This window comes from Calonectris borealis, chromosome 1 (assembly GCF_964195595.1).
Source record: "Calonectris borealis chromosome 1, bCalBor7.hap1.2, whole genome shotgun sequence".
Lineage (NCBI taxonomy): Eukaryota > Metazoa > Chordata > Aves > Procellariiformes > Procellariidae > Calonectris > Calonectris borealis.
The window spans coordinates 196,369,820-196,392,228 of record NC_134312.1 but is presented as its reverse complement, the minus strand read 5'-3'; the positions used below and the strand labels follow the sequence as shown (position 1 = coordinate 196,392,228).

The 22,409-nt window shown below is 40.9% G+C and overlaps 1 protein-coding gene, 1 long non-coding RNA gene and 2 other non-coding genes across 11 annotated transcripts in view; 1 reads left to right on the top strand and 3 right to left on the bottom strand.

Annotated features, from left to right (window-relative positions):
• The window catches only part of LOC142077747 (uncharacterized), a 41,620-nt gene extending 41,327 nt beyond the window's left edge, over positions 1 to 293 (bottom strand). For 2 of the 3 annotated variants that reach the window (XR_012671988.1, XR_012671992.1), the window contains exon 1: positions 213 to 293. This is a non-coding gene — a long non-coding RNA (uncharacterized LOC142077747). The remainder of the gene's footprint in view (positions 1 to 212) is intronic. The other variant, XR_012671990.1, reaches the window with a different exon arrangement.
• USPL1 (ubiquitin specific peptidase like 1) lies at positions 156 to 17,082 on the top strand. Of its 6 annotated transcripts, none has more exons than XM_075139807.1 (11): positions 295 to 424; positions 583 to 654; positions 1,853 to 1,930; positions 6,161 to 6,327; positions 6,905 to 7,033; positions 7,980 to 8,631; positions 10,826 to 10,912; positions 11,333 to 11,462; positions 12,721 to 12,846; positions 13,517 to 13,677; positions 14,840 to 17,082. In XM_075139807.1, exons 4-11 carry the CDS (start codon positions 6,229 to 6,231, stop codon positions 16,744 to 16,746), a joined length of 3,291 nt encoding a protein of 1,096 aa, XP_074995908.1. In that variant the 5' UTR covers positions 295 to 424; positions 583 to 654; positions 1,853 to 1,930; positions 6,161 to 6,228; the 3' UTR covers positions 16,747 to 17,082. The 6 variants fall into 6 exon arrangements, with proteins under 6 accessions (XP_074995906.1, XP_074995908.1, XP_074995910.1 ...); XM_075139808.1 differs by having other exon boundaries at positions 361 to 424; positions 1,853 to 1,915; XM_075139810.1 differs by lacking the exon at positions 1,853 to 1,930 and having other exon boundaries at positions 361 to 424; positions 6,161 to 6,256.
• Positions 17,083 to 21,402: 4,320 nt separating this feature from the next.
• TRNAV-AAC (transfer RNA valine (anticodon AAC)) lies at positions 21,403 to 21,475 on the bottom strand. The gene has a single exon. It is a non-coding gene; the product is annotated as a tRNA-Val (tRNA).
• A 239-nt stretch (positions 21,476 to 21,714) lies between these two features.
• Positions 21,715 to 21,788, bottom strand: TRNAN-GUU (transfer RNA asparagine (anticodon GUU)). Its single transcript has one exon. It is a non-coding gene; the product is annotated as a tRNA-Asn (tRNA).
• Positions 21,789 to 22,409: the final 621 nt, after the last annotated feature.

Sequence of the window (22,409 nt, the reverse complement as noted above, 5' to 3'; positions counted from 1 at the left end):
TGCCGCGCTTCGCCCCTCCGGCTGGCGGGGGGAGCAGGTGCGGGCCCCCTCCTTGCTCAGGCGCTCGGGGAGGTGGCGGAGGGGAGCGATGCTCCGCTCGCTCCTCGCAGGGCCGGCCCCCACGGAGGCGAGCGGGCCGCGGCCCGGATCGTCCCCTCCCACCGCTCCGCATGAGGGAGCGAGGAGGAAGGGAAGGGGGGAGGGGAGAATACCTCAGCCGCTGCTCGCACCGCCGCCGCGCAGCCCCGCTCCCGCCCGCCGCCCGGCGGCGGCTCCGCCTCCGTTGCCTGCCGGGAGCGGGGCGGGCTGGCTGGCATGGCGGCGGGGACGCGCCGGAAACTGCGCAGCAGCCGGGCGGGCGGCGGCGCGGGCCACGCTTGACGCCGCCGGCCGCCCCGGGGCAACGGCCGGCGAGTAACGGCTGGTGAGTAGCGGCTGGCGCCCTACGGCCGCGCGGCGGGGGGCCGCGCCTGCGCCCGCCCCACGCACGTGCGGCGGGGGCGGGCTGCGCGGGAAGGCCGCTGAGGGGAGGAGGCCCGGGGGGCGAGCGAGCTCGGGTGTAGGGTTGCGTGTGCTCCGCAGGGCGCCGGGCAGCGCGACGCTGAGAGCCGGGAGCGGTGGAGCGGGGAGCCGAGGCATGGCGGCAGCCAGCAGGTGAGAGAGGGGCTCGGGTCGTGCCGCGCGTCCCCGCCGCGGGGCCCGGCAGGGCGGCTGTCGCCGGGAGGGCCGGGCCCGGCGTGCGCGGCGCTCTGCGGGCGACGCCGAGCCCTTTGGCAGGCTGCGGGGATGCCCGTTCCGCGGGCTGTGGTAGAGTGGTTGCCTTACGGCTTTCTAAATGCCGACTGACTATTTCACGTCAGTAGCTGTGCCGTTAGGGTGTGCGTTCCCTTTCTCGGACAACTCTGGCTGAAAGCACTGTTGAATAAGAGATGCACTTGGTGAGATACTAGTGCATGTGTGTATATATTTGCACAGTTTTCTTATGTTCTAACAGCTACCTGTATAAACACTTTTTGCTTCTACAGCCTTTCCATAGCATATGGATCACTTTGGGTGTGGATTAAAAATCAAGGAGGCTGTTTAACCATAGGTTTGTCTGAAACAGTTGAGCACCTTTTGGTGTTGAAGGAAGGCAGCAACCAGCACACTGGGCCAGCACAGCCCTGGCAGCTGGTTAGTTGGCAGCCCACCCCTGTGCCCCTCATTTCCACTGGCTTGGGTCAGAGACTGAGGCTCTGCCTATGCTAAGTCCCTTCCTGAAATCTTGCATCTCTTAGCTGCAGCTATAATAAACTGAACTAGTTTAGGCTTTTTTTTTTTCTTCCCACACTAACATTTTTTTTCAGGAGGACTGAATGATTTGTCAAAAAAACACGTAGTCCCTCTCCCTTGTTGTACACCCATCAAAGCATTTAGTATGAGGAGGTTAAAGAGAAGTCTGACTGTAGAAGAAACTTTTAGAATAGCAGAGTAATAATGTTGCACTCTAGTTTATTTTGCACCTTCATCAGTTTTATCTCTATTTGCCTTAGTCTCTGTTAGGCTTCTTGCAGGAAAGACATTTGTGTTTGCTTCCACGTACGGGAGCTTTGCAATTCTGCCCAGCGCTTACAGGCTGGGCTGTGGAGAGAGTTACTTTGTGACAGCAAAAATGTCTTGGTACTGTTGCACTTAATGGAATACATTTTGTGGCCAAAATTGTAATTTTACTTTTTTTTTATGGATTGTGATTTGAATATTTATAGTTATGACCTCAGGTAAAGAAAAAACTTAATACTCTGATTTCTTCTTGTATAAAGAATGGATAGGTAACAAATAACACAATGGAAATTTTTCTGACTTTTTTTTTCAGACTTTTGTTTGTTTCTTTTCATCTTTTCAATATCCCTTTGATGAAGGAAAGAAGACTTGTAAGGTGATTTACAGGAAGGTGATTTTTAAGTGTGCATTTAGCCTTTAAACAAAGAGGAGGTGTTCTCTTCACTGTAATGTAATCAGTGTTCTGTCACCTGCTTATTGCAGTTTGTAACTGATTTTTGTTTATAAGGTACTGTTTCACAAGGTCCAGCTCACTATTATCAAAAGGTCCAGGTCCCTTTTACCATAGAATCATGCAATGGTTTGGGTTGGAAGGGATCTTTAAAGATCATCCAGTCCAACCCCCTGCAATGAGCAGGGACATCTTCAACTAGATCAGGTTGCTCAAAGCCCCATCCAACCTGACCTGGAAAGTTTCCAGGGATGGGCATCCACAACTTCTCTGGGCAACCTTTCCCAGTATCTTACCACCCTCATCATAAAGAATTTCTTCCTTAGGTCCAATCTAAATCTATCCTCTTTAAATTTAAAACCGTTGGACTTTGTCTTGTCACTACAGGCCCTGGTAAAAAGTCTCTCCATCTTTCTTATAAGCCCCTTTTAAGCACTGAAAGGCCGCAATAAGGTCTCCCCGAAGCCTTCTCTTCTCCAGGCTGAACAACCCCAACTCTCTCAGCCTTTCCTCATAGGAGAGGCGTTCCAGCCCCCTGATCATTTTCATGGCCCTCCTCTGGACCCGCTCCAACAGGTCCATGTCTTTCTCGTGCTGAGGGCTCCAGAGCTGGATGCAGTACTGCAGGTGGGGTCTCACCAGAGCAGAGTAGAGGGGCAGAATGACCTCCCTCGACCTGCTGGCCACGCTTCTTTTGATGTGGCCCAGGATACGGTCGGCCTTCTGGGCTGCAAGCGCGCATTGCTGGCTCATGTCCAGCTTTTCATCCACCAGTACCCCCAAGTCCTTCTCGGCAGGACTGCTTTCAACCCATTCATCCCGCAGTCTATTCATACCGGGGGTTGCCCCAATCCAGGTGCAGGACCCTGCACTTGGCCTTGTTGAACCTCATGAGGTTCACGTGGGCCCACTCCTCAAGCCTGTCCCGGTCCCTCTGGATGGCATCCCGTCCCTCTAGCAAATCAACCGCACCACTCAGCTTGGTGTCATCTGCAAACTCGCTGAGGATGCACTTAATCCCATTGTCTATGTCGTTGATGAAGATATTAAACAGCACCGGTCCCAGTACGGACCCCCGAGGGACACCACTCGTTACTGATTTCTGCTTGGGACATTGAGCTGTTGACTGCAACTCTTTGGATGCGGCCATCCAGCCAATTCCTTAGCCATCTAACAGTCCATTTATCAAACCCATATCTCTCCAATCCTTCACCTTTTCCTTGTTTTCTGTCTTCTGCCCTGTCAGCTCTGTAGCTCATTGGACCTTTTCATAGGCCAATTTAACTCACTGGAATAGCAGAAAAACTTGTGCTTTACTGAGTTTTCTGCTGTTTTGTGAGTTCAGTTATCTTGTGGAAAGTCTGACGAGGATGTGAGCTGTCAGGGAAGGTGGGGGGAGAAGAGAAGAGAAAAGAGAAGAGAGACCTCCCTATTCTGCAGCAGCGAGCCATTAGATCAATTCATCTACTCAAGGAAGCATAACCATAGCATTAATAATTATACCAAGTCCATAGCATATTTTGCATTACATTTTTCAAGTATCCAGGGTAAAAGAAGGAAAGTAGCATAAATGGTTTAAAACATGACCCAGTAAGCTTGAAAGCGTGTTCCTGTGTACTTTCCCACCTGTAATGCGGATATTACACGTTGCTGCAATGGGTTGTTTCAGTACTTGATACAGCAGTCTTTTAATTTACTGTTTTTCTTGGCAGCTGGTGATCTGATGCCCAATTTTTGTACATTGTGCAAATGCAAAGATCACTAATAACTTACTATAATGTTACAAATACTGAAGTGTACAAGCAGGCCATTTGGTACCACTCTGCATATCAGACCCGTTTTATTTGCTTGATGTTTTTATGTCTTTGAAATAAAAGACATAAATAAAAATTTTATGTCTTTGAAATAAAATTTTTTTAAAAAAATATTTTTTAATATTAAAAAATTAATAAATTTTTTTAAATGTTTGTTATATTCGTAAGTGCAATAAAAGTCTTGGACTCCAGTACTATAGTACTATTGCATGGTGATTATAGTTGGGGGAGGTATGGTACATCTCAGAAGAGTATTTAAGCTTTAAAAAGAAGAGCAGAACAGAGAACATAACTGAAAAAAAATACCTGCTTTCCTTTTGAGAGGGATGACAGGGAAAACAGGGACTTGCAATGAAATAAATATGTTTTATAAAACCAAGGCATGTTTAAAAAGGAATAACCTGCAGGTTGTTAGTATTACTAACCTTTTTGAGTGTGTGTTGTATTTATGTGGTGAGAAATTGCCTAGAGTTCCAGTCATGTATTTTATGTATTTTATTTACTCTGGAGAGCTGAGACTGCTTCAGGCCAAGGAATTGACTAAAAGTCCCCTGAACAAGTTAGAGACATTTTCTTACTTGCTATGGCATGGAGAGTAAAGTTGTTATGTGTTTTAGCATGGTTGATATCTGCACAACTTGTATTGTATAAAAAAAAATCAAGTTCCTGGCTAGACTAAATGTATGATAATAGAGTTGAGTCACAGTGTGATAGTGCTATTGCCACTGTGTGAAAAATTGGAGAGCTTGCTTTTCCTTTAGAGTCCAACAAGCTTGTATACTTTGAGCTGATTCATTAATTTTTACCTTGAGTGAGTCCGGGACCATGCTGTTTCTTGTAACCTTCCAACTTTACTTTGAAAGCTAAACATGCACTCTAAGGCTCATGGGTTGATATTTTTATGTTCTTACCTTCCATTACAACCATTAGTTTTATAAGTCAGGGCATACTGTCTTTACATGCTGCAGCCTGGTAATTTTGAAAAGTGCTGCTGAACACATCAAACGTGTCGATAGGACACACCATGACCTCATTGACCCTCTCTTAAGTTGCCATTGGGGACTGATTTGAAATGAGTTGTTACATTTTCCCTGTGTTTTTTTATTCATGCTCTGTTGGTTTTTAGCATTCTGTCCAGTTCTGTAGGGTCTCTCCTTGCCCAGTATTATCAATGGTTTTGGGCTGATTGGTATTTACACAGATCTCCAAGAATGCCTTGGGAAATTTCTTTTTTCAAAAGGAACTATAATCTGAGTTAGTGCTGTAGTGTAAGAAAGGATTGAAAGGACGTTGTGGTGTGGGAGAGGATGTTACTCAGTGGAAGTAATAAAAAGAGGACAGTCATGGCTGAAGGAAATAGATTACATTGATGACTTTGCAACTCAACTTACCTTAACTTCCTCCTGTATCTTAAAGAGATATGTATTTATTCTAGTTAGTTCCATTTGAAGTCAGCAGGAGCAGAATTGGGTCCTGTAGTTCTAAACCTCTGTGTTTTTCTGGCTGATTCAAGGTGTAGTGAGCCTCAGTGCCAGTGAGGGAATGGACTTATGGAGCTGCCTTCTGATATGTACCTGGTTCATACTGAAGTTGTCCTCCACAAATGTGTCTGTGTGTATGTGTGATATGTGAGAAAGGCAAAATTTGGCCCTGAATTTGAGAAATCATCTGAAATAGAATATTCAATGTCACTTGTAAAATATGTAATAGAGTTATATAGCAATGATACTGTGGAAGAGCTTTAGTTTGCTAAAGGAAGTGTATAAGGAAGTATATAACATTGTTAAAATAACATTAGGAGAAGTTTCCAAAAAGTGCCAGTAACAGCAGGATGCCCTTCTGTAGTTAAAAATTGTTACCTTTGCAGGATAAACTTCTAATAGCTTATTATGCACTAAATTCACTGTTTTGAAAGATGGAACAGTGGGGTTTTTCTGGTTGGATTTTTTTTTTAATGTTCCTCAGCAGCCATCTATAACTGTTTGGGATCTTATTGTAGCCATCTTTAAAGAAGTTTGTTCTTTCTGTGGGTTAGATGCAGTAAGCTGAGATGCCCAGGCAAGACATCTACATTTCTGCAAAGTATAGTGCACTTGGAAAATATGTGAGACCTTGTAGAGTGCAAAGAACAGATCAGCTTGCAAATTCAGGGCCTAAAGCTGTTAAATCTATTATGTGACATATTTAAAGTTTTGAGTTCATAATTTGCACAGAAAATAAGTATTTTCAGTTGAGAAAATACTCTTCTGAATTCATTCTCACAGAAAATACAGGCTACATTACTGTTGGTATTTTTTTTTTCCCAAAATTTGATCTAATTTTTCTTTAATTGTTTTATTCACTTCTTATTTTTCAGGAGTCTTTGAAAAATCCTTAGTGGTCATGACATTGTTACAAGTGACATAAATTAGCCAGTGGCTCAGAATGATGGATACCCAGAAGACTACAAATGGTTTGCAAGTGATTGGAGAAGGGACTGGTATAGGGAAATCGACACTCCACATGGTGGGGTATTTGGGAAAAGTCAGTTGACACTTGTTTTACATATGTGCAAAGTTCATATTTTTCTCTGCTTTGAGAGATTTTTAATTGGTCTTAATTTTACAAAAAAAAAATCTCAAAATTATTTTCCACGGAAATCTATAACAATGGCGAAAGATTATTGCAAGTAAATCTGTGCCTATGATTTTTTTACTGGCACTATTTTTAGAACTGTTTGCGTTCCTATGAAAATTGATTTGTCTTTCAAAGATCTGAGCTTGTGTTCCCTGGCAATAAGTGTCCTGTGGTTTAGTTCAAGTAGAATGAAATGTTGCACAATTGTGTTGTTAAAGATACCTTATTAAATATTTGAATATTTAAATCAAAAGATAAATTTATTTAGAACACTCTACAATGGGAATATATATCTTATAAATATTAAAAAAAAAATCTAGTTTTTTGTGTTGTATTAGGTATTATATTTAGAAGTTGCACGTTGGTTTTCTATCTTGGTATGTATGTATGTCTTACCTTGGGATAATACATGAAATACGTAAATTTATGCTGTTTTTTCTGGTTTTTTCTTGTTTTTTCTTTTTTTTTTTTTTTCTTTTCTAAGAACTGTAATCCTGTGGAAACAGCTGTACGTGAATATTGTCCAGTCTGCAAAGAGAAGGGCCAGATCCAAGTTTTACGGACTTACCGCATTAATTTTCAAGAGTCCATTTTTCTTTGTGAAAATCCTCAGGTATTACACTAATTAACGGTTTTGTTTGGTTGTGTAGAGGCCTTTACCTTCACCAGTTACACTTCTTTAAGTTCAAGATTTTGTTGGTGGTAAGCAGACTGTTGGAATAGGACCCCTTTGAGTCCATATGCTGGATGATGTTTGCCTGTATATAGACAAAAACATAACTAACCTGTGTACATGCAGTGTTTAGGCACAGCTAGCTACCCTAAAGAATTAAAAAAAGTAGATTACAATGAATGAAGGAGAGTTTCGCTTGTGTAACAGGGGAACACAAGTGGTACTAAATAAATCTTTGTATGAATCAGAATACAAGGATGAAATTTGATGATCCATGTAACTAATACACGACTCTTGCAGATGTGAGTCTCCCACTTTCCCTTCTTTAAGTCTGGGTAATGCAAATAGGTTTGTAATTATAATTACAATGTTTTTCTCCTCCCCGCCCCTTTACCTTCAACCTTAGCTGGATTTCTGTGCTTCTTGATATTTGAGTCATGATTTTGCTGCCTTTCCCTTCTCCACTGCTTGTGTATGTGGGGAGGATATAGCAATCCCATATGGACTGGTGCCCTTAAATTAGTAGATAGAGACTAGACTAGATATGGGTCTTTTGAGTTGCTTTTCCCATCCCTCCCCACTTTTAAGTAATCATAGTATCGTTCTGGAGATTGGTAATAGTTTTCAGGGGTTGAAAGCATTTACTGGAAAAGTAGTGTTGATTATCACTACTGATATATTCACTTCACAATTGCTTATAAGACAGTGGTTGGATAAAACACCCTTCCTGTCATACATATCTTGAATTTATGTATTGATTTCATTAAAATATCACTTTACAGAAGTCCTACATTCCATTTTAAGAGTGTGGTTTGTACTTTTTTTAGCTCTTGTTCACCTGAAATTGCTATGTAGATTTCACTATAACTTTCTTTCTTTCCTTTAGTGTATCTACCCACTTGGTTATAAACCGTTAAACAGCATAATTACTTCTGCTGAGTCAGAAAATCATCAAGTTCCATCTACTCATAAGAAAAGGAAATTGTGTGATATCAGTGACTTTTCTCCTGTTGAATCACATCCAAAAAAAGCAAGAACTAATAATGTGGTAAATGTTGAGCACACTACTAATACAGACCCTGTTGTCAAATGCTATCAGAATAGCTTATGTGTTCCTAAGTCAAGCCTACACGATGTGTTACAAAATGACCAGCAAAAACTTAATAACAATGTGGAGTCCTGCATCCAGAAGGTGGATTTTGAAACAAACACCAACAACTATCAAGAAAGTCCTCCTAAGACTTCTAGTCCCAGAACACAACTCTTGCCAAATTCTGAACTTTGCCCAACATCATCTGACATTTTGCTCACAAGTGGTAAAGGTTCCACTAATAACACAGATTTATGTCTTCAGTGGAGAAACATGCATAATCTTTGTTGGTTAGATTGTATTTTGTCAGCACTGGTACACTTAGAAACATTAAAATTTGCTCTAGCAGAAGAATATAATGATGGAAAATGTTTACTCCAGAAACTCTTAAAAAAATATAATAAAGCAACTGTGCTTCTGAATACCTGTAAAAGGAGTAAAGTAAAAGGTGAGTAAATTTAACTGCTGTTTCTTCATATTCAGACTGACCTGATCTGCCACAAATATGCGGAATTTAGTACAGTGCACTTAAATATGCCTCCATTCTATTTCAAGATCACAAAAGAATGAGTTACAACTCATTACTATGAATTTGCAGAGTAGTGTGCTTTATCTAGCAGAATCCCAGTAACCTCAAAAATTGTTTTTCTTGGGGCAAATGTGCACACTTTGAAGGCATCAAACACTAAGCATTTTTTGAATTTTTTTGTCATATCCCACATAGAGAATTTGTGAATTGTTTATGTAATTGAGCCTTACTTTGTTTCCTTCCCCTCTGTTGATTAACATATTAGAATGCTGTTCTAATCTTAATCTTCAAAATAATTTTTGTTGTGATTTATGTCCTTGTATAAATGGGAGGTTGCCTTGTCACACCAAAAATAGTAAAGTTGGGAACATATGTTCTCTTCTGGCTCCAGCTGTGCTTATTGGAGGAATGCTTCCCCTGAGGTCTGCAAGCTGTGCTGTGGATGATAGTGCTTCCTAATCTGTTTCAGTCAAAATTAGTCAAACACATGAACCTGGTTCATATTGTCCGGAAAGGGTTAGTGATTACTCACATGTGCAGCTTAACAGGTTCGAGGACTGTAACCTCCAAGCATAGGGGCAGTGATGGGCAGCTGGGGGGCAACCTTCCAGGCAGCACAGCTGGAGTCAGAGGAGGATGTGTCACTGTAATCTACTAGTATGGCCTTTGGTCATTTTCTGTACTGTGGATTCAGTTTAAGACCCTTAACTAAGATCTATTTTTTTTAGTCCTCTTGAACTGACCCATTGGTGTCGTAAGTCTGAACTTCTAAGAGATCATCTGTTAGAGAATTAATACTGATCTCTGGTTAGCCAGTACCTTTCATGAATTTTTTTTTCAATAGACATTCCAGGAAAAGTATATGTTTGAATATATAGACTGTAGTCCCAGAACAGCATTACATAATTTGAAGAATGTTATATATTTCCTGGGAAAAATAATGGGTGTATCAAAAATGGTTTAATCCACCTTGTGGCAGAGAAAACATGCTATTTTACGGGGGCGGGGGGCGGAAATCCAAAAAGATTCTGAAGTAGTTCATATACTCTGCTTGCCAGAAAGTCAGGCTGCTTGATTTTAGGTTTTCAGCTATTACCTCAGAACTTGTCTGAAATGTGTTTCTTTCCCCTCTGTTGTGCTGTGTTTGCAAAGGCACTCTGGTGTGCAAGAGCCCTTAAATGGGGATGTTAGGTGTCAGAATATAGTGTCGTTTGAGATAACTTAAACCTTTTCATTTCCAGGAATTGCTGCAAAACAAATTAGGTTATTTGGGCAACAGTGGAGAGGGGATTGGATGAAGAGTATTGTTGTGGAGAATAGGTGTAGTATTTATTCTGCCCTTCTGCATAGTTTTTCAGCATCTTTTATATATGGTTGTTTTTAAAAACAATCAAAAACAATAGAGCTGCAAGAAACGTCTTTTTACCCTTTTATAGACATAGATTTTATACATAATAAATAGTTTCAACAGCTGTTCTAAATCCTCTAATTTGTGCAGGTTATGATCATGATTGTGTAGTAGAAGTTATGTTCTTGCTTGTGCTTAAAGAATGTGTTTGTGAATAAAAAATGTAACTTGCAAGTTTAAAATACATACTAAGATATATAAAGTACAATATTTTAAAAAGTATTTTTACTATTTTAAAGGCTGACTTAGGAAATTAGTATTTAATGTGGAATTACACACTTAAATGTTTTATTATGAATTATATAACATCATAAGAAAGCATGTAAGCAAATTTTTGTGCTTTTGATCTTAAAAATCTACTATTAATCTCAGAATCGCCAGGATTTGTAATGTCTGGTTACATTATCCTTAAGTTGTAACTATCTAGCTATTAGTACACACTCTTAGCCATAATTTAAGTCAGGTCAAGTAATTTCTGGTTAGCAGACTGCAGTAACATGTATATAACTTCCGTAAATTCTTTTCTAATTTTCAAATCAATTAATACCAAGCATTGGCTATTTTACCAACAGCTTTAGGCAAGAATAGGTCAATATGAAAGGCATCAGTTTGCAGAGAATGAATGCATGTTAAGCGTACATATGCGTGTGAAAGGGTGGGGGTGTTACACAAATACATGAAGGCATATGTGTTTTTTTTCTTTAGATTTTCTTCCAAAAGCAGAATCTCATCTCAATGAAATCAGAAGCAGAATGTTTACACAGCTTCAGCCTCAGCTTAAGTGTGAATTGGGTGAGTAATTAGTGCAGCATCTTAGTATTTACTTTCAGGAAACTCTACATGTAAAGCCTTGTATGTCAGCGTATAAAAATACATACGTACGTATGCATACAAGGCAGCTTGCAAATACATTTGTTTTTATTGGTGACATACACATACTTTACAGTGTGATCAGCTGTTTTGTCCCTTGACTGGTTTTGAAGTTTCAGAGAGCACGTTCTTGTCTTTGTAACTGTGCTGTGGTCATGAAATTGTCATTGATAACAACCTAATAACATGGATCAATCCCTTTGCTGTGAGGATTAGGAATATAGCCTTGAAGGGATAACTGGAATTAAAATCATAGCAGTAAGCTTATCTTCTTCGTTTTTGAAGTACTGAAAGCTGATTTGAAATATGCAATGACTCTCTTTTTCTGCCCCATCTTTGAAGGTAAGAAGGAGAGTCCAGTGTTTGCACTCCCTCTACTCTTACAACAGGATCAACAAGCTGAGAAACTATTCTTGCATTCATTTTCATGGAAGTTTGAATGTGTATGTTGTGGCTACAAATACCAGGATAGGTGAGATTTTTATTTAAGTAGCTTCTATATAATTTTTCTATCTTACCTTTTTAAATCTGCATATAATAGTTGATTTTTCTTCATATCTCCAGGTTTTGTACAGCTTATGCTTGTTGGTGAAGTTTTACAGGATCCACTTTTTTAGACTAGCGTTTGCAAATAGTTTACTGCTGTGTAGTGTCTTAGGAAACCACGTTATCACTTAATCAAGAAAGAGATAATGGGTAACTCTGTAAGTCCCTGGCCATGCTCACTCTGATACTTTACTAAGAGTATACAGATTGTTGCGGTTCTAAAGAATATATGCCTGGTACACTTTTGCTACTGAAGAATATCTGTAATATTCATTTGGATTACAAAGAATCAGAGATTCACTCACATAATTTAGTTATTTTAAAATAGTATTAGGGGGAAGTAATTTCTTGAGAATTGATTTAGTTCTGTGTAGCTGCAGCTACAAGCTAGTCATTCAGACTCCTTTTAGAGTCAGCAGAAAAAGAGACACCTTCAGAAGACAGCTCATTTTACTTGAAAAATACCTGTTTCTCTCCACTCTTTTACGTTTATACAATAAAATTGTAGATCCCCAAGTGAGATGAGATTAATGCTATTTTACACTGCCAGCTAATGTGTAGTCCTGGTTAATAGGATGTGTTCAAAAGCCATTGTTACATACTGTGGGTTTTTTTAAAAAGTTGAAAAGTCTAGGTTAGGTTGAATATAAAGGAAGTCCCTTCTGTGGCTAATGAATGAACAAACTACATTATTTCACTTTAATATCCCGTACATTGTATTTTCATACAATATAACCTCAGTGTAATCTCAGCTCTGAATGTACTGTATTTGAAAACAAAACCTTGTATAACATGGATTCTGAGGTAATTTGTTACCGCTTCCCTCTCTCCTTCAGATTCTGTATTAGCTAATAAATTATGCAGATCCTAGTACAAGCTCTGTCTTATGTTGGAAAGGAAACAAAGGTAACATCTAAGGGAGAAAGAGCAAATAATGTGAAACTGAAGGCCACAGAGCTGCTGACAACAAATGGTGACTGATACTGTTTGGCAAAACTGAACTCAGTGCTGACTTGGATGTGATGCAGTCACAGTGGAATTCACACAAATAGCATGAATATGAATAGAATTTGGCTTTGTTATAACCTTTTTGTAGCTTTTCTCCTGGTAAAGTGTGTGTATTTATTGTTTTCTGATCAGCAATCAACTTACTCCTTTTTTTCTTTTCTCGTGTGTGTGTCCAGATTTAGGAAAACACTAACAACATTCACAAATATAATCCCTGATTGGCATCCACTTAACGCTATTCATGTTGGACCATGTAATAACTGTAGTGATAAATCTCAAAGACGACAGATGATCTTGGAAAAGTAAGTTTGAATATGTGAACTTGAAAATAAAATACATAAAATTCTGACGCTTCATTTATTGAATGTATCACTTTCAAAACCAAACTATTATCTTGGGTTTACAGAGATTCTAAACTTTAAACTCTGATAAATACTCACTTTTTAAGATTTTAGATCATTCTTAAATGCTGAAATGGGAAATAGTGTTTAATAAACATGAAACATAGAGCAGTGTTTAACATGCTGACCAGCACATGTGTTTGAGCCAGGTCATAAATACTACCAAGTAGTAAATATAGACAACTGATATCAGTTGTCAGCCTTTCCACAACCCCTGCCGTTGGTGGATAAAACTGTTGTCTGATCATCTGTTTACTAGTTTGGCTTGGGAACAGTGTCCTTTCCTACTGTGGTTATGGCACAGTTGTCTCTTGTTTTTCTCACCTTTTCTCCACCCCCAAAATCCCTTAGGTGGTGGTGGTTTTTTTCCCCTCATCTATAACAAAATGGAATATCCAGTTGGGGTATTCTTATCCCTTGACTACCATGCAATCTGGAGAGTCCTGAGTGGAAGCAGAATAGTAAGGGCAGGACTACATACTCTTTGAGATGCCTTACTTGTGATTTTTCATTAGGAACTTTTGCCACTATTTTGTTATAATAAACCGGTTCTTTATTGTTTCCTTATTAGAGTACCCTCAATATTAATGTTACATTTCGTAGAAGGCTTGCCACATAACAACCTGAAGAACTATTCGTTTCGGTTTGAAGAAGACACCTACCAAATAACAGCTATTGTTCAGTATCAAACAGATAAGAAGCACTTCATAACCTGGTCTTTGAATCCTGATGGTAGGAACCATAAATTCTATTATAATACTTAATAAGTCTACATCAAATACTGTTTGTTGGGTTACTGCTATATTCTCAACGATCCATATATAATAACAAGGATTTCTTTTGTCTGCATTCCAAAATTCATATTAAAATTCTGTGAATAATTGTGGGAACTTTGTTACTCAGGGTGAAGGTTTCAGTTTGGTTTAGCTGATTTGTTCAGCAGTGTTCTACACTGTACTCACTGGCAAAAGTTATTTAGGTAGAGCTGTTTCCTTTCATAACTTTCTATAAAATTAAAAAATACAGTCTCAGCATGGCTGTGGGACAAATGGTATCGGTTATTTTGAAGCCAGTTATTAATCCATTCTTGGCTGGAAGTGAGGGAATCTATGGACCTATCAGCATTAATGAAGTTTCTTTTCATTTCTGAACTTCACTGCACGTGAGGAATGGAAGGCACAAACTGATGTTTGTGCAAACATTACTAATGGTATCAAGGTTGTACCATTGGCAGGAACTCCATAATCAGAGAAGGTGAAAGGTTGGTATTTTGATTCTTATGCTTCTGCAGAGAGAATGGAGTGCAGTCTTATCAAGTGTTCTGACACCACGAAAGTTGTCTAAATCATACTGCCAGAATTTAAGAAGAAACAGGAAGAGGAAACAGCTGGGAAGCACCTAATTAGGAACATCCTATACATCATATATATCTATTTTTAAATTCTTAAAGCTGTAAAGTATTTGCTCATGATGTGTGAACAATTTGCAGATGATTAAAATGAGCAGTTTCTCTTAAACCCCCGTGCCTCCCACCCAGGCAAAGAAAAGGCAGAGGAACTTAATTTGAGAGGTAGTTCTTCCCTCAGACCTGTGCAGGTATTTTCAGACAAGATGTCAGCATCATTAGCTGAGACAAAAAAAACTTAACTTTGTTTTTTGGCTGACCTACTCTGATCTGTAATAATATTGCTGCAAATTCTGCTTGTGTGTGATCTTTTTACAGTGCAAACCTCCCAGTTTTCTTAAATGCAATAAAGAGTGGAGGGAAAAAAACCCTTTATTTTCTGCCTATCAGGGGAATGGGTTAATAAAAATATTTGACAAGTGTCTGAGGATAGTGACTTCAATTTTAAAAATCTCTGAATCTCTACACTGGTTACTATTTATTTTTCAGGAACTTGGCTTGAATGTGATGATTTAAAGGGTCCATATTGCAAGAGACATAAAAAATTTGAAGTTCCTCCTTCAGAGATTCATATTGTTATCTGGGAAAAGAAAACATCCCATGTGCCAGAAGAACGGAATTCACAGTTCCAGAGTAAAAATATTGAAGATTTTCTTCTTGATAAAGTACAGTCAAATTCCACTGTGTTGCATCGTGGTTTTGATAACACTGTAGACAAAACACCTGCAGAACATCGCAAAGAGGATTCTGTGAGAACTCCAGATAAGAAGCAGCAGCAGGTAGCTGAGGATAAAAGTAGCGTTCATCATGGTTTAGAAAATCTAGCACATGATGATCTCGTTACACTGATGCTTGAAGAAATTCAAGTGGACTCAGAAGGTAAATCACTGTCAAATGGACAGATGGTGGGAAGTAACCTTCTTGTTGAAACGGGCATGCCGCAACAGGGGGAATTAACTTTTTCACCTAGCCCTCCATATACAGGAGAGTTTGCTGGAACTAGTCTAGCTATGAACAACAAATGCATGTTACATGAAAATTCCAGCATTTGCTTGCCTCTGGAAGAGCTGAACCCAGCAAATATTATTCCTCCTGTGCCCAAAAAACATGACCCTGACCCATCTGACTCATCACTTGCTCAAAGAACAGATGACAGAACTAATTTACCTAACAGAGAACATGGATTAAATTCAGAACTACAGCTAAACAAGAAGTTGTCACCAGTAGAGAATATTATGCAAAAATCACCTGACTTAAAAGATGCAAGCAAAATTATAGTTAATTCTCAGGTTGCCAATTCGTCTGCTGCCAATAATTCCTTTCAGCCTTCACACAAAGACCAAAAAAGAGGATTTGTAGGAAGCTGGGTAAAGAAATTATTAAGCAAGAATACTTCTTTTATGCCTTCAAGTGCCTCAGCTCTCAAGAATGAGAGAAGTTGCAAAACTCCCTCAATGCAAAAAATAAGTGAAGTACGGTTGCCAGTTAAGGGAGCAAGTAACTTTGGTGGATTTCAAAGCAGAGGTACAAACAAAACAACTGAGACCCTGAAGTCAGTGGTTCCTCAGAGTAATAATACTCATCCTTTATCAAATTTCAAAGGATTTTCTCAAAGCACTCGTCTTCCAACAGCAAGTCATACCACTATTGAAGGTCCAACTTGGAATAAGTCAGGAAGTACGTTGGGTACCTCAGGTAAAGCGACTCAGTTCCATTCACCTAGCTGTAACTCTGGGAAGGCAGAAGAGTCAGATAGTGACAAAACAAAAAAACTTCGCCTAAAACTGTTAAAAAAACTTAATGCTAAAAAGAAGAAGTTGGCTTCACTGGATAAACTAGCAGTGGAACAGATGAAACATGAAAAGCCTATGAGTGGGGATGTAAGCACCCCATCACAGATTGAATCTCACAATGACAGTGAATTATTGCAGAGCTTTTTAAGGGAACTGCAGTATCAGATTGATGTCGCAGATAATGAATCTGAATTTAATGCAAACTCTGTATCAGGGTGCACTAGCCATAATAACAGTGATGAAATACTGGCAGAATTACTGTCCCCTACTTCAACTGTTGCTTCCTTAGAGGCTCCAAAAAGTGAAGGTGAGTGTATGTACATGGAAATGGTAGATAGCAGTGTTGCAACAACAGCGTCTGATGAAAAGACCAGTGTGCCACAAGCAGCAATGACAAGCGAGGAGCACAATTATTACAGTCCTGTAAAGGACAGTAATTCAGAACTTCATACAATAAGCAAACCCAGTGTGAAGAAACTTACTTTTGAAAGTCCTACAAGGGAAGATATCCTTGAAGACCTGTTCTCCATTTCAGCACCAAGCTCAATGGCAGGTGACATAGATTTACCTCATTTTGATGAAACTCTGTTTGAAACTTGGTAAATATTCAGTTTCTTCGTTTTAAGTATTTTTCAATATTATGTATATTTTGAAACAAAGCACTATTAAATTATGTTTTCTAACTAATTTAATTGCACACTGGGTGTACTTGAACAATTTACATTTGAGGTATTTTTTTTCTTAAAACTTTATTGTAGCAGACAAACACGGTTTTAATGCATTTTACTTTTTTGAGAAACAGTTATTTTAGCTGTCAGATATGATGATGATTTTTAATTACAAGTTTCTGTGAGTCTTAATTTTTGCTGCTTTTAATATGGAAAACTTATCCATATTCTACTGAGTTTGAGAAATAATAAACTTCAGTAGTCTTGATGATGTAATGGTGTAAGAAATATTATTTCGGTAGTAGTGATTTATTTTACACAATTACCCAACTCCTTTGTCCGACATTTAAAAAAAAAATTACCTTCTGTAATCGGGGATGATGGCGTCGTTTGATACAAAGATCATTTGCAACACTAAACTGGAGGCTGGTATTCTGTTAGGAACTCCACTCTTTTCAGAATTACTGTTCAATAAGCTCACCCTGATGTATACACCCCTTGGATCCAAGGAAGGATGGGTACATGGTGGAAATTTTCCTGTTTAAAGTTACGGCACGTACTGAGTTTTCATCCCGGGTAACTGAAAATATAATTTGGCAGAATATTCTTCTGATCCAGGTTATTTTTTAAGCAAAATTAATAAGATTTGCACTGGAGTTTGCAGCACTAAAAAAGAGTATCAGATGTAACTTTTAGTTATTCATAGCTGCAAATTCACTAATAAAAGAATTAAAGTTAACGGTAAGTTAGCACACATTTCTGTTGTCACTAGGAATTTTTCATGGCTAGAGCAGCGTGTCCCCATCCATACGTGAGAGTGCCAAGCAGAGGCAAGGTCAACAGGAAGAAAGTGATGGAAAAGGTGGCAAGACAGCAGTGAGGAAGCAGAGGGATTCACATCTTGGTGTTTCTGGATTTCTATAGCTTTCATTTTGCTAGATGGGAGTCTTTTTTTAAATTCATGGACACAGAGCTGAGGGCATTATATGCTAAATTAGATTAGGTATACATTTTTCTCGTACTCGGAAATAAGGATTTTATGAGCAAGTCTTTGTTTCAGCCATTTTTAGAGGTATTCTGCATTTTTTCATTGTTTTAGATCCCAAGTTCAAAAGGTAAGTCCTCAGTCTTACTCTTTCAATAGGTGCAGTTGAACATAATTGTTATTACAAGGCGTGGGTGCAAATTTAAATGGTCTTGGATTGCTTGAACCACATTCACAAATTGTTTGAAGAACACTTGGTAGCACTGAACTCACCTTGCCAAGCTATTTCTGTTACAATTACATACATGTTTATCAAACTGGCACTTCAGACAATGAATGGTTTCTTTGTAAGTCTTTGTAAAGAACTTGAGCTCCTTCTTTGTTTTAAATGTTGTAATTGGTAACATTACAATAGAAAACAAATCAATGGATTCTGAATGTAAAGTGCCGGTGTACTGCTGGTGAAATGTTTGCCTGTTTGTGAATTCCCTTATTAAAAAAAAAAAGCTGACCAAAATTAGTTTGATTTATCAGTGAATAAAATAGGTGCCTCAGCAAGACTTGAGGGGGGTGATAGGATTTTCCTGTGGAGTTTTCCAACCAGTGGTTTCTATATATGCAAACCACTAAAAAGCAGTGTGTCTCACTACCCCTGACTGCTCGTTGCAGAGGTTTCCCCAAGCGGTGGGGAGCTGCCTGCAAGTGTAGATACCATCTGTGACCGACTGGATTGCAGCTACCTGCAGCTGTAAAGTGGGAGCTCCTTCACCACTGGCTCGGGACATGACAAGACCCAGGGATGAGTGAAGCAGCGAGCCTGGTGTTGGAGTGACGCAGAATGCATAGGGCAGCATGAGGAAGAGACCCTGCTAGGAGATGAGGAAGTCCTGGTGGTAAGGGTTATAATAAGGTTAATAGTAGAGAAGGGTATGGGGGCACATCTGCTGTGCATATATGCCTAGACAGAAGCAAGAACCACTGGCAACACCTCTGCAAACCAATGTTAGGAGTCCTTGGTCTGCAGCTGCGTGGCATACAGTATGGGTACACAAATGTATAGAAGCTCCAAGAGCAAATAAATAGCACTTGAGATTAAAGTAAATATGAAACAGAATCTGTTGGTGCTGCAAGTTCTTTGCTGCCTTTTTTCTGAAACAGTTAACTAAAGATGACGCCGTGCAGATTTGTCTGTTTCCATAAATGTTTTACCCTCTCCCTGTGCAAGTGGGGATTCAGCTGAGGTTGAATGAAAACCCCATGACCAAAGAAACCTTTTGGAATTTGATGGTTGCTGGACTTTTTGTTTTGAGACTAGTTTTAAAATGCAGGCTGGATGATCAGCTTTTTACTTGCCATAAAGAGAATACAAAGTATTCGTTTTCTGTCAGTTAGAAATACCCTAGGTGGGCATATAGCAAATACGATTAGTGAGCAGAAGTTAGTCACTGTATTTTGGAGGTGTATCAATGTTGTAGAGTAAATTTCCACAAGTCTGATGGCTTTGTGCACTTTGAAGGGATTATATTTCATATGTTTCTTCACCTCTTGCACCGTATGATCTTGTCGGTCTATGTCTTCTGGTTTGGGAAAGGCGCAATTGTGGCACTTACAGAGTTGCAGCTTTGGAGTTCAGAGTCAGCTCTGTGGTGGATTCAGGTCTTACTACTTCAGGGTATGCTGAAACATTTTTTATTAAAAAGAAAGGGCTGCCTTCTCTCACCCTGCCTACAATAAACCAGCCCATCTGCAAAGGAGCTGCCTAGATGGATTTTTAGCTGTATACCTGCTAGAGCACTCTTCTAGACATTCATTGTGGTGCTGATTACAAATCTGATTTTGATCTTGATGTTTTTCATGGCTGGCTATTGCCATTTATTATGCCAGCATTGGTTTTTGCTTTAAATAATGATTCCCTTCCTGACAATGTATCAGTGAGAGTGATTGTATCTTGTCTGTGTTCCTTTTGCTGCTGTTCTCCACGTGAGACCCTTCATGCTCAGAGCAAAGCACGTTACCTTCCGAGCAGATTATGCAGCTCTAAGTGTGTGCTGTGCTTTGAAGTCCACGAGGATTCAGTCTCAGAGTGGAAGAGCTTATGGTCTAAGTATAGATCTAAGACAGCATGCGGACAGAGCGAGAGAGAGAATAAGGTTAACAGGATTTTAAGGCTGATGAACTTTGCAGCATGCTTAGTTTTGCACCTCTATGCGCGAACACAGTCCATTTGTTTACGAGAGAGATGCTGAAGCTGCACAGCGCAGCAGAACGTGGCGGAGCCGTGGGGCACATGAAGGAGAGCGAGTGGTGGGAAAGGAGTGTGAAGAAGAAGGCCTGGCCCACTTGTTTGGGGCCGGGTGCCTTCAGCTTGCGTTTTCTAGAGAGAGGCTGAAGAAACCCTCAGGAGGTGTTTCTCCCTGGACGTGGGTCTATATTACTCTGTTATGTAAATGACATAAAGGGGCTTTTCTATAATGCCCAAGACAGGGTTGGGCTAACTGTAATTCTGTGCCAAAATTTCCCGTTTAGAAATAGGGAAATAGGCAACATGTTAAAATAACCCGTGAGCTGTAAGGGTTGGCAGTACTCTGGGAAACCTGCCACAGAAGTACCTGGCCAGGAGGCCTCTCCCCTTTCCTCTTTAGAAAAATGAGCTTTGGTCCTGTTGCAGAACCTTTCAATGCAAACGCCAGAGATGGGGACCTGAAGAGTAGGAGAGCCCCGACTTATTTTATGTCCCTCTGTGAGTGCACTGTGTGTTCTCTTTGGCTTAGAGAAAGGGTGGGCCATATTTTTTGTGTATGAAATACATGTTTGAGCCTTTAAGCAGTGTTTTACAGTTCTGTACTGTAACTCTACCTTTTGTGTAGCTGGTTTTATTTTTCTGTATCTGTATTTTCACTGGCTTGCTCTTTTATTGGTGTAGCAGAGCAACAGATTTAAGTAATGGGGAAAACTGGGAGAAAGAAGTTGTGCACCTGAATTTTCTAAGATAGCATTTCAAACTATTTCAGTGAGTCTCCCTCTCTCTTTTTTTCTTCCCTCCACCTTCAAGCCTTGCTTTGCCATGGGAAGATGAGATTTTTAAATGCTTTGTGCCGCAACACCATAAATGTTACCATTAACTGGCGTTATCTTCAGCCAAAACTTCAGCAGTTCTTGGGCTAACTAACCAAACATCTTCTACAACTGCGGCCGTTCAGGGCCAAGCAGTGACAACACTGTCATTTGGTGGTGGAATCGTACTGGTTTTGAAGGTTTTGTCCAAAGTTTTCTGATGATGTTTAGACCATTTCAGCTGAGACTCATTGCTCCTCCTTTAGGTCATCCTTGCAAGTAGAGGAGGGAAAAGTCTGTTTGCAAGGGGGAAGCTTGTGCAGGGGGATGAACCAAACCTGCAAAATACCACACCAGCCCTGCCCTTGCACTTCCACTCCCGGCCTTGCTGCAGAGCAAAACCCGAGCCTAGGAGGCGGGTCGCCTTCGCCCACTCCCCGGTGAGGACGCGGGTGTGCTCACCGTGGGGGATGTCCCCCACGCCCTGCGCGGGCGGGTTTTAAAGGAGGAATCGGGAAAACGGAGAGCCGCAGCGACGCGGGAAAAACATGGTGTTTCCGCCCGGTTTCGAACCGGGGACCTTTCGCGTGTTAGGCGAACGTGATAACCACTACACTACGGAAACTCCCGCTGCTCCAACTTCTCCTGCAGCCGCCCTTGAGCGGGCACAGGGAGCTGCACGGTGCCCCCGCCACTGGCGGCAGCCACGGGGGAAGCTCCCCTCGGCGGAGGGCGAGGCCCCGGTGCTGAAAGCGAGTCTCAAGCAGCTCCCAGCGGCATAAAGGCGGCGCAGGCCAATCCAGCCGCCACGAAACCGGCCCCGCGGGCGCGGAAAAAGACCCGGCGTCACAAAAAGCCGCGCTCCGTCCCTGGGTGGGCTCGAACCACCAACCTTTCGGTTAACAGCCGAACGCGCTAACCGATTGCGCCACAGAGACGCGCTGAAAATCAACGTCGCCGAGCCGCGCCTGATCCCCGCGGCGGCCGGGGGCGCCCTGGGGAGGGGGCCGCGGCTGCGCGTCCGCGCGGGGAGCGGCGGGCTCTGCCCACGCACCCCCGGAGGTGCCTTTGTCACCCGCGCTGCGACACGGCTTGGCGCCGGAAAGAGTTCCCCGGGAGAGTTGCGCTTTGTATTCCTGCCGCTTTTCCTACAGCGCTTTGGGTTGGTGGTGGTGGGTTGCGTTTTTTAATCGCCAGCTCCGGTGTCTGTTCGCTTTTTCAATCTGAAGAATATTCCTTCTCTTTTCTTCCCTGTTGATTCTGTGGCCTTTCCAATAGGAGCAAGGGAGAGCGAAACAGTAGACAAGCAGAAAAAAATAGGGTTTAAAGTTGTGTCTATTGGCAGGACAACCGTGGGTGGGAGCCTGACAGCTTCTTGCAGAGACAGACCAGCCGGCAAGCAAAGGCTCTGTGAGAATATGCCAAGGATGAAGAAGACAAAAATGAGCATCGGCCTATTGCCTAATACACTGCTGAAGTATCCAACATCTTGTCTTCCTGTAATTTCAATACTAAAAGGACTAGTCGTGACCAGAAACTTGAGGAACAGAAGACAAAAT